The following is an 11,170-nucleotide window of genomic DNA, read 5'->3' as shown; positions in this document are numbered from 1 at the left end:
GACACATAGTACAAATACCCTTATGTGCTGGAGTAAAGAAAGTTTAGGTTTGGATGTTGTTGACCATCCACTGTCCATATTTATCTCCCGTTGATTTTTAGGCTAAATGTTTATTTGCAGACATTGCATTAACAGCAAACAACGAGAAACAAAGGAATAACTTCATATGCAGTCACAACCTGTCCCTATTGATTCTTATGCAGATATTATACATTTTTCTGCTCATGATGAAATCTGAGCCAAAGTTGTGATTTATGAGCAATTGATCATGATTCCAAAATCTTTGGTCATATTTATGTGGTAAAAATAAAAATCTAAACATGTCTATAAGAATATCAGAATAATATATGTAATCATTAACAATGACAGTAATAATATATTACGGACAAAGACCAGCCAGATTCAGGAGTTAAGACAGAAGGTGATAAAAGGTTTAGAGCAGCCTATGATGTGCTGCCATCACGCCAAAATCTCAAACTGTGGTTGGGTGAAGACCCCACAGAAACAGCCACACTTAGACATTTCCTGTCGGGATACAAAATTAGTTTTGTCCAGTGATGAATGAACCGAAATTAACTGTCTAATTGTAAGGAGTGAGGAGAGTATGCACCAATTTGGTTTTGTATGTGACGGCACTTGGGGTCCGAAATGTGGAAATCTGTCTCATTTATATAACATATGATAACAATGGTAGCAAAAGTGGATAGTCATATACCATTCTGCGCTCTTGGTTTGTTTTACATAATTAAGCTTATGGGTTTCTGGTAAAATTTGTTTTCTGCATTGCTGTTTTCTGAGAGGGTCATTTCAAGCCAGGAGACCAGTCGTCTCATTAGTTATTGTTGAGACCAATGAAATTATCGAGTGTGGTATAAGCCTGAACGTAGATCTATACAGGTTGGAGTAGATTACTATGTTTCTGACCAGTGTTGAGAGTTGGTGTGGAGGTGGGTGGTTCTGGGATGGCAAAACTTCCTGTTGATTTCTGTGTTTTTATACAGAGAAAATGTGATGAATCTCTAACTCCCAATCGACAAGTCGCTCATCTTAAAGAGCTTTGAATGTATCCAACAGAGGGCAACCACACAAGGATTTCATATAGTGGAAGGTTTACAGTTAATGTAGCTGTTGTAAAGTTCACGAAACAACCATGGTTAGATGCTTGCTTTCTTTCTAATGAGTACAATTTTCTTTTTATTGAATAACCTACTATTGAGAACAGCTGAGTGAGAGTGCATCCTAGCATTTCTTTCCATGGCAGAGTGTGAAGGTCATGGAGGAGGAGGCAGTATGGCTGACTCAGGGATCAGACAAGGGTAAACACACACAGCTTAAGTAAATCTATGAAATGCTACCTTAATCCCACCTTTCCAATCTCACAGCAACCCTTACATGGTGCTGAGGTGCTCTCACATGTACAGACACAAACACAGGGGTAACAAAGAGGCTGTTTAGGAATTAAACAGATTAAGAGGAAGACTGACAACAAGCTAGGATATATTCTGCTGGAAAGGTGGGACTAAAAGAGACCAACAGTCTCTGATTTTGGTTTTGAACCTCAGATGAGGGGAAGCCTTACTCTCATCCCCCTTTATAGAAGTGATTTGCCTCTACATCATCATCATGCTCTCTAAATTATTTCAGGATGTTACATGCTCAAAGAACCTAGCATAATTGAATAAAGCAACAAGCATATGAACACGTGTGGTTGCTGTATCAGCCTGGACAGAGGCTAAACAGCATTAGACTGCATGAGTGGACAATACTCCTCAATGCTGTGTGAAGGACTGGGCTCCCTAATTGTATAAACAGAGAACAGATGGATCACACTCTAAGGTTGGTTTTCATTAAGTGTCTCAGAGGAGGAGAGCTTCTCTGAGGTCAGTTTTGCCTCTCAGATCTTACTGAAAGAGATGGTTATAGGGCAATTGTTAGTGAACCTGGATCAGTGATCTTCCTCACAGATGGTTGATGAATGTCAAATCTGGCTGTAACTGTGTTTAAATATGCCAGGTCTGATTTGGAGCCTTGTAGAGACAGGATGCTGTTTCAGACAGCATTATAGAACAAAACAAAAATGCTTAGAGACTCGATGCCTCTTGCTATAATTGCAACACTGTGGCTTATTTGCAACTACTCATAGTTGTAATCCACTCAAGGTATCCAGCTGTATTGAGTATTTGTATTTGAACAACACATAAAATATATTAGTTTGCTTTGGTGAGGGTGCACTTATACTTACAAGGCAACAGAATTTTATGTAATGAACAAGTGGCATCACGTTCCCATTCTTTAGGTCTTTAGTCTATAGCATGCTAGCTGTAATATTGTTTGCAGGTAGCATGGTTGCTCTGGCTGTTTGTTAGCAGCATGGTTGCTGGTATATTTATTCTTTAGAGTGTTGGTAAACTAAGTTTATGGAGAGGATAAATCCCTTGAGATGTATCATCTCATTTTAGACTGTAGATAAAACTAATCATCAGAGTGAACTTAGAATAACACCATTGGTATATGAAATAGAGAAGAGTCATTTAATTTGATTGTTTTAGGATCATTAGTTTTCCTGCAGAAAGGTACTGCCAGGAAGCACGACAACAATACTGATCCTTTGCCTCCCAAAAGAACTGATTATAAAAAAATAAACTTGGAACATCTTTAAAAAACACATGGCAGTGGAGAGGGCTGCTAAGCAAAGCCTGCTGCCAGCGGGTGACGCAAATTATAAGCGCTGAAGTGTTTAGCTTGTTGCTAGAAAAAATACTACTTAGACTAGAAAACGGTTACAGAAATCAACGGACCCAGTGCCATTAGAGACATAAATATACGTAGGTAAAAACGTACTGACTTTGAAAATCCTGCATTAAACGTAAACTGTGACAGAGACGATTATGTGAAATCCCATTCATTTTCCCTATGGAGAAATCGGAATGGAACCGTGAACCATATTTGGGCAAGGCTGACGTCATTTGACTTACGAGGTCTATTGTGCCACAGAGGGGCCTGAGGACACTTGTAACAGTCCTAGCGCCCCGCTCTGTGCAACTTGCCCCACAACATTCTGGTATTGGTAACAATGGGATGATCATCCAGTTGGGATCTTATTGTATCAAAAAGTCCAAGCCAGGGTGAAAGTCCCCCATAGGCCTCAGACTCTGTCTGGAACCAGCCCGGTCTAGCCCTCTCCTTCCAACTTGGTAACCACACGCTCATATGTTTGACATTGATAGCCCAATAATACCATCTAAAGTTTGGGAGACCAAATCCACCCTTCTCTACGGGAGCCTGTAGTTTCTTTATTCTCAAATGGTGATGTGAGTTACCCCAGAGGAAATCTAGTACATGTCTGTCAATGTGCTTGAACTAGGAATCTGAGATAGTCAAAGGGAGATGAGCAAAGAGATAATAGATTACAGGTGCTAGCATCATTTTAAGAGAGTTTATTTTACCCCATAGAGAAAGATACATTTTGGACCATCTATCAAAATCATTCCTCATTTTTTGAAGCAGCAGTTTGATGTTTTCTTGGACCATATCCCTATAATTGGAGGCTATAAGAATGCTCAGATATCTGATACCCTTAGGAGACCATCTGAATTTCCACTGATTGAACAAAGTGGCTGGACAGAAGCCAGACAAAGGCAAAGCCTCAGATTTATCCCAGTTGATGCGATAACCAAACAATAACGTGAAATCCTCAACAACCTACATGTTGAGCAGGTATAGATATTTTAGGTTGGGTCAAGAAAACTAACATATCATCAGCATAAAGCAAAAGCTTATGTTGAGTGTTACCCACAGTAACCCCATGAATAAGTGGATTCCCTCTCATATAGCCCCGGACTTAAAGGGAACCTCTGCTTTGTAGATCTACATAACTGGAATGGATTAGATATGCGACCATTTGTTAACACACAGGCATAAGGAGTGTCATATAAGGTTCTTATCCAAGCATGCAGCGTTTCTTCGTTAGCTCAACGCTGAAGTCTGGAAATACATGAATCCTCTCCATTGTACACAAGATTTTTTTTTAATTTATGTTGAAAGTTTAATAACTTGACCAAACAAAACACTTGGCCTCTGACTATTTCCATCTTGTTGTCGCCGAACAGTGGGTGTGCAATGAACTCTTTCTATAGTTGGAGGAGTGGGGAAATGATCTTGTCCAAGGAGCGCCGGGATTAAATCATTCATGTAGCCAAGAATATCTCTGCCCTCGGCAGATTCAGGGATTCCAATGAAGCGGAGATTGGACGCTCTGCTTCTATTCTCTCCCTCCTCAACCTTATCCATCAGGTAAGATTTCTCTTTCTCAAGTTGTTTGACACGAGCCAAAAGTTCATGAACATCGTCATCATTTGAACTAAGGCGTTGCTGGATTTCAAAGACTTGATCACCCTGGGTAGTTAACGAGCATTGAATGCCGCTAAGGCTGCTTTGAATTAACTCAAATTTTGAGTCTAGATCATATCTATTTTTATCTGTTGAATACTCTCCCATAGAATTTGTAAGGAGATATGGCCTTGGTCCATGTGTCCTTGGTTCATTGTCTTGCAGGGCAGATCAATTTATTTATTCTCGATAAGGATAAAATCTTTAGTTTTGAATATAATATGTAAGTCCAGGAGCATTTGACAATAATTTGATGAGTTATAGATTATCAAAATACAAGACCGGACCTTGAAACATGCACTCACGCTACTGCCGCCATCTTGGTATGTGGGCTTGCTGATACAATTAGGTTTCTGATCTGTTGAATCAGCCGTCCCTGTAGCCTATAATTGCTGATACAATTCAGTTTGTGAACTGCTTAGCAGGCCGTTCCAAGCCAGCAGTGTCAGCCATCCCATTAGCCTGTTGGTAGCAGGAGTTCAATGTTGAGGACAGTAGTAGCAGTACAGTAATGTTGGGAACTAGGGATAAGCCTAAAGCCAAAGACACACTGGTCTTTGGCTGGTTTCATCTGGCGGCCACACCGCCTCCATTTATTTTCAATGAGAAGCAGCAAACCACTTGCGCGGAGCATGATGGGATAGCTGGCAGTGCGTGGCAAGTGAGCGGTGTTTTGGGAAAAGTTGAAATCAGTGAACTTTAACCCAGAGGCGGCAAAAAAAAAGCTGCAAACACAGCGGTATCTCCATAGCTACACGGCTGCAGCAACAGCAACAATTTTCCTCCGTTGCAATCCTATCAAAAAACCAGTGGAAACGCATGTGATACGCCCTCAAGCGGCCGATTCTAGGAGGCAGCCCCGCCGCTTTCTATCTGGCTCTACCGTAAGTGTAGGTACAGAGTAGTGGAACTGACTTCAGATGTATATAGTGTCGAGATCAGGTGTAGTGGAGGGTGGTTCTGGGACACAGAAATCACTGGAGACATCAACAGGAGGCAGCTGCCCCCATGACATAGCCGCACTCACACTCACACAATTGTGTAACATTTAGATTAGGTGGCTAATGGTGATGCCTGTCTGATGGTCCTGTAGATTTATAACAACATAGCCTGACGTCCTCTATAGTCACCATTGGTGGGTTAGTACATTGTTCTTTTGACATCTGAATTGGGTTTCTGTATGAATGTTCACCTTGAATTATGGCACAAAGGATTGCAACATCAAATCCTGTGCATTGGTAAATGCAATAAATGCCCACTTAGTGTTACCAGGAGTGTTGGAACTCCACTAACCATGAATAACGCAAAGCAACTATGAGTTACCACAAACAACCACAAAATGTAATACAGCTGCAACAATCTACCACAGATAACCTCACCCAAATACTATTAAGTGCAAGTACTACAAACAGAAATTAAGTAAATAAGGTTAAATTATGAACACAGTGATTACCAAAGCAAGTGACCTTCTTAAAAACATTTGTCTTCAGAAGTAAAAGCAAACTGTGATGCATACTGTGAATATTTAACCATTAGTATTTGCCTAGATTTACAGCTCTGATAATGATACAAACACCTAGCTGTGTCTCTAATGGACTTCAATACAGTGTTTCCTCACCACAAACCTTACCAGAGAGTCATATCCGCCATCTGGGATCAAACCAACCCATATCCTCATTCCCAGTCAATTGCACCACTGGAGTCCTGACACTCTGTGCTAGATATATTTTTAAGTAGGCACATCTCTCTGTTTTGCTTTCTCTTTCTTCCTTGAATGTTGTGAATCATATTAAAAATGTAGTAATCCGTACATACACGTCTGATGACTATGATCATATATAATGAATGTTCCTTGGAAGATGCACAAAACCAGAGCAGTCCTGTTTAAGCCCTGCTGTCATGTAGAGTATCTGACGAGTATATGACGAAGGTGGATAAAAGCAGCCATAAACCCCTTGGAGGTTCCATGAGAATGTCTGATTCACTGATTAGTATTGTTTTCCAAGAGGGAAAACCTCATTATTTTCACCTTTAATGTAATTACTGACGGTGAGAGCTTGTAAACATAACGGTTGCTCATAACAGCCACATCATTACAGGACCATGCACTCATTAGTACATTTATGATCCTTTGGGATTATTAAGCCCCTGGCAGAGCAAAAACCCCAAAAACCCCAATTCAAGCCCAGCAGGCCTCGTCACAACGTCTGGAGTTGGCCTCTCTCTGGCTGCCCCCAGCTCTACACAATACGCCATGTAGAATAATAACAATGCAGTGGCTAGATTTGTGGCTAGACTGGCTTTAATTCAAAGTATCACTGCATGAGACAAGTGCTACTGTCACATCTGTTTGATCTCCAGCCTGTTGTGTATGTTTCTCTCCATGTACTTCTCAACACTCACACAATAGTGTTGATTACCAAGGGAGGGATTGTTTTCTGTCCTTGATAGATGTCTACCAGCAAATAAAGCCCAGATGAACAAGGTGACATTCAGGCAGGGGCAGGACAAACAATATACTTCTTGCCTATATTGTAGCTTTAAATCAAATGGGTAAATAGTAACTGTACTAACTGTACGTTAGTAAGTTTAGCCATATTTTGATCCTTTTCCTTACATTTCTTTCATCACATATGTATGTTGATGATAGATGTTGATTAAGTTTGAGTTTCTATATGTGGTGCTCTTTTATTTGTCTGTTGAGCCATGGTGGCTATCGCTGCTCATAAGTAGGTAGTTCGGGAATGTAAAATGCGTCACTTCCTGTGTGCCAGAGGATTTTTCCCAGGAAAGCCTACCAGCCACCGGGTGGTACATTTCATAAACTGGATATAGGTTGAATCACAATTGTGTTCTATCAATCATTGATAGAGAGTAGCAAACAGACATTTATTTACATGAAAATGTTGCCAATTATTACTTTAAAGGGTTATGATGATAAAATAAGTCGTTTTTGAAAACTGTTCCTTTAATCTCCTTTTCACAGTATTCCATTACATGGACAATGAGCAGGAGGATGTGCCCATGTTTCTAACAGCGAGCTAATCGGCTAGTATACCTTATCACATATCAAAAGATTATTCAGCTTCTGCAAAAAATATTAGGCCAAATAAGTGAATACTGAAGGGCTACTCATGAAGCAGTTATTGTTGTGACCTCATGTTGTGTGCATGCCAGGCCATGTGACATCTCAGACCTGATCTTAATCGTGACCCTATTCTAATCTCCACCCTGCCTGAAGACATGGCTGCTCCCTCCCTTTCTCCATTCTCCCTCCCCTCCCACCTTGGCTTGATAAATACCACAGCATTTTGCTCTGTCTGGCAATATAGCTCGCAACTCATAGCTGATCAGACTAATATCCTACTACTGCTGAGAGAGGCTGCCTTCAAATCAGAGCATTCACTGTTGTATAGGTACTAGCTTGGCTCTAGCTGGTGTAGAATAAATAAATAACATTTTTATTTAGTTATAGATCACATTTCTGCTGAATATCCAGAGACAGCCATGTACTCTAACAAGTCTGACGGGCAGGGGCCACGCAGAGGAAGGTCTTTCGACTCCATGAACACTGTTTATGAGGAGAAGCAGCTCAACAACGAAGTGAGTAGGACTGATGATTTGTGCGAGTGGAAAACAGTATAATTTTGCAGTTCTGTTTCTTTTATTTTGTGCTTTCTTAAAGGACCTCAACTAAAAACATATCAATGTTAGAAAAAACAGTCTTAATATTTTTTGGTTTATATTAGCCTTAGCATACGTTTCTATTATATGGCTGGTATGAACAAAGATTTATTTATTAACAACACATTTTCCAGTGTTAATAAGTGTAACTTTTCAGTGGCAATTACTGTGAATTGACTAATGTGAATTGACAGTCTAAAATGTTAAATTAACACAGATACAGTGTGTGAAAATCCTATCACTATGTCACAGTTTAATTAACACTGACAGTTTTTCTGTGTTGATTTATTTGAATGCAACTTTAATATGCAGTATACTTCTATAATTGTAGGCCTATTCATTCCATTAACCTAACTGACAATGAGTTCCTCCTGGTGTGACTCAGGGGCTCAGCCAACTAAATCTGGATGTGTCAAGTAATGCAAGGTCAAAGCCAATGAAGATATAGTCCACTGAAATATAAAATTAAAAAGTGACATGTTTTTATTTACCTAATGTGAGCTTTTAGCTATTCCTCAAGAATTTATTATAATAAAATACGATTAGTTCACCAATGGCTCAAAAACAGAAGTACATCAGCAGCAAATTACCTTGATAATTGCCATAGAATTTATTTAATAAATGATCTTACTTGGTGGCAAGTTTATTGAGTTGAGCTGAGTTGAGTTTATAGCTCTTGTTTCCATCAGCCAAGGTGTTGTGAGGACACATGTCTACCTGGTTATTGCTGGTTAGACTCGTGCTTAATCCCCTGCTAGCCATGAGGATTAGGAGTGGACTATCATTAAAGCTGCCCCCTGTCTGAATGAGCAATGACACAAACATTACCTGACTCAATCAATACACAACCAATCCTATAATGGTAATTTTAGACACGGCCCAAGTAGCCTTTTTAGGATGTTCCCAACACTGGACTACACCATAAACCTTTTATCTGAATTCACGTCACAGGTTCTGCTCTGACTACAGCAGTGGAACGTTGCTGTTCGGCCCTGAAATCTCAAGGTCCATTTGTTCAAACAAATAATCACAGGACCAAAAATACCAAGAATTCAGACGCCGTGAGACTTCTGAGACATCTGGAACCACAAAAAACGAACCCAGATTCAGTAAAGGTTTACGCAGGGAGGAATGCGTGCTATATGACCGAAATGACCAAATCAAAATGGCTTTTCACTCATGTGTGCAATGAGTGGAAAGCTGCCTAACAATGCTGGTCAAAAAATAAAGCCTCTTTGCGACTGTCATGGTCATGCATATGTAAATTATATGTAAATACCATTCTTTTGCACACATAATAGCTATTTGTGGGTGAGGCCGTGAAAACCAAGATTGCGCACATTTCACTTATGCTTTGCAACACCAACTCCCCCAAATTATTGTAGTGTTAAGACTACACAAAGAGTTTGTCCATTCAGGCTGCCAGCATTGCTCCAAGACGCAGCATCATCACCAGCAAGACAAGGGAGAGATTTCCTTCCTCGAATCTCAAATCAGATGCTCCGATTCTAAATGGGATTTAGGGCACAAGGGTCCCAGCCTTGGTGAATTAGTCTTATAGCTGAAGCTGTTCGTGCTTGCAGTTGGTGATGAGAGGGCCATTTGTGTGTGCAGTGCTCTTTTCAAGGGCTTGTTTGGGCCACAACCTGATTTGCATAAATTTCATAGTGGATAAGACAAAAACTTAGCTCAAGCAACTGAGGCACAAAAAAATTAGCAGATTGCCTCTACAACGTAATTTTAGTTAATCTGGATTTTCTGTTTTAAAGCCATAAATTTGGGTTTTTACACACAACTGTTGTGAAACAGAAAATGTACTCTCATCCCATGAAAATCCTCTTGGTTTCTGTCAGTCATCTTTACCTTGCTGCTCTGTGGATCTATAGGTCAATAGGCCATCAGATATGGGAGCATGTCTGTTTGCTGTCTCATTTCTGCCCATAAGAAACTGATGCACATTTTGTGCATAATTGTATTTTTTACCCCAGATGAACAAGGTGACATTCAGTAAAATTGATGAGAACAAGGACAACAAGAGCTTCTCCACTGGTAGGCCTACCAGCTCTGGGAAAGGCCGTGCAGCCATCGTATTCTCACTGAAGAATGAAGTTGGTGGTCTCGTCAAGGCACTCAAACTTTTCCAAGTGAGTGCGGGGGTGTGGGAATCTGGGTTAGGATGCTTCATCATCATTTAATTAATAGTCAAATTGGTGAATAGCTTTAGTTCAAATGACCTTCACTATATGTTAGTAGGTTTAACTGCATTTTGAACCTTTTTCTTAATTTTATTCATCACATGTGCTATGTTCATGCAGGACAAACATGTCAACCTTGTTCATATTGAGTCCCGCAAATCCAAGCGAAGGAATTCAGACTTTGAGATCTTTGTGGATTGTGACAGCGACCATGAGCAGCTCAAGGAGCTGACTCAGCTGCTAAGGAAGCACACTAATGTCGTTGAGATGAATCCACCTGACAACTCTACTCTACCTGATGATGGTAGGCCATACTTTACTTTAAAAGAGACATGATGAAACTGATCATAATTTCATGAAAATATCAATTTCTCCAGGCATACTTAATGATAGCATTGTAATTACCATAGTGTCAGCCTGTCAACAAACACCAACATTAATAGTATTTTATTTTATGAAAATGTAATTTATACAGGACAAGCATACCTAATAAAAATGATGTTAAGATTACATGCATAAGCAGCAGTCAAATCTAGCAAGAAACAGGCACATTCATAATAATCAACATGAATACTATTTCAGATATGGCTGACATTCCCTGGTTCCCTAAGAAGATTTCTGATCTGGATCTGTGTGCCAACCGGGTTTTAATGTATGGCTCTGAATTAGATGCAGACCATCCGGTATGTAGGACACATTTACAGCTTAACTTTGCCTGATGCTGTTGTAGTAGTTGTGGTTTGCAAAAATATTATCCTGTCTGAGATGTGAGAAAAGGCAACTAAAACTGTTCTTCCACTTCATAAGTACAAGTTCTCCTTCTGTCATGGAATGTAATGTGGAAATTTAGGAAATGTAAAAAGAGAGATTGTGAGTGTATTGTTTTTTGCAGGGATTCAAAG

At 39.9% G+C, this 11,170-nt stretch overlaps 1 protein-coding gene across 2 annotated transcripts in view; it reads left to right on the top strand.

Annotated features, from left to right (window-relative positions):
• Window positions 1-7,742: 7,742 nt before the first annotated feature.
• The window catches only part of LOC139922059 (tryptophan 5-hydroxylase 1-like), an 8,062-nt gene continuing 4,634 nt past the window's right edge, over window positions 7,743-11,170 (top strand). For both annotated transcript variants that reach the window (XM_071912502.2, XM_071912501.2), the window contains exons 1-5: window positions 7,743-7,992; window positions 10,062-10,217; window positions 10,389-10,572; window positions 10,851-10,951; window positions 11,161-11,170. The exon at window positions 11,161-11,170 is cut by the window's right edge and continues 58 nt beyond it. In XM_071912502.2, the coding sequence (XP_071768603.1) occupies window positions 7,897-7,992; window positions 10,062-10,217; window positions 10,389-10,572; window positions 10,851-10,951; window positions 11,161-11,170 (547 nt within the window). In that variant the 5' untranslated portion in view covers window positions 7,743-7,896. The remainder of the gene's footprint in view (window positions 7,993-10,061; window positions 10,218-10,388; window positions 10,573-10,850; window positions 10,952-11,160) is intronic.

This window comes from Centroberyx gerrardi, chromosome 1 (genome assembly GCF_048128805.1).
Source record: "Centroberyx gerrardi isolate f3 chromosome 1, fCenGer3.hap1.cur.20231027, whole genome shotgun sequence".
NCBI lineage: Eukaryota > Metazoa > Chordata > Actinopteri > Beryciformes > Berycidae > Centroberyx > Centroberyx gerrardi.
Note: the sequence above shows the minus strand (reverse complement) of the source record. Positions and strands in the feature narration are given on the sequence as shown.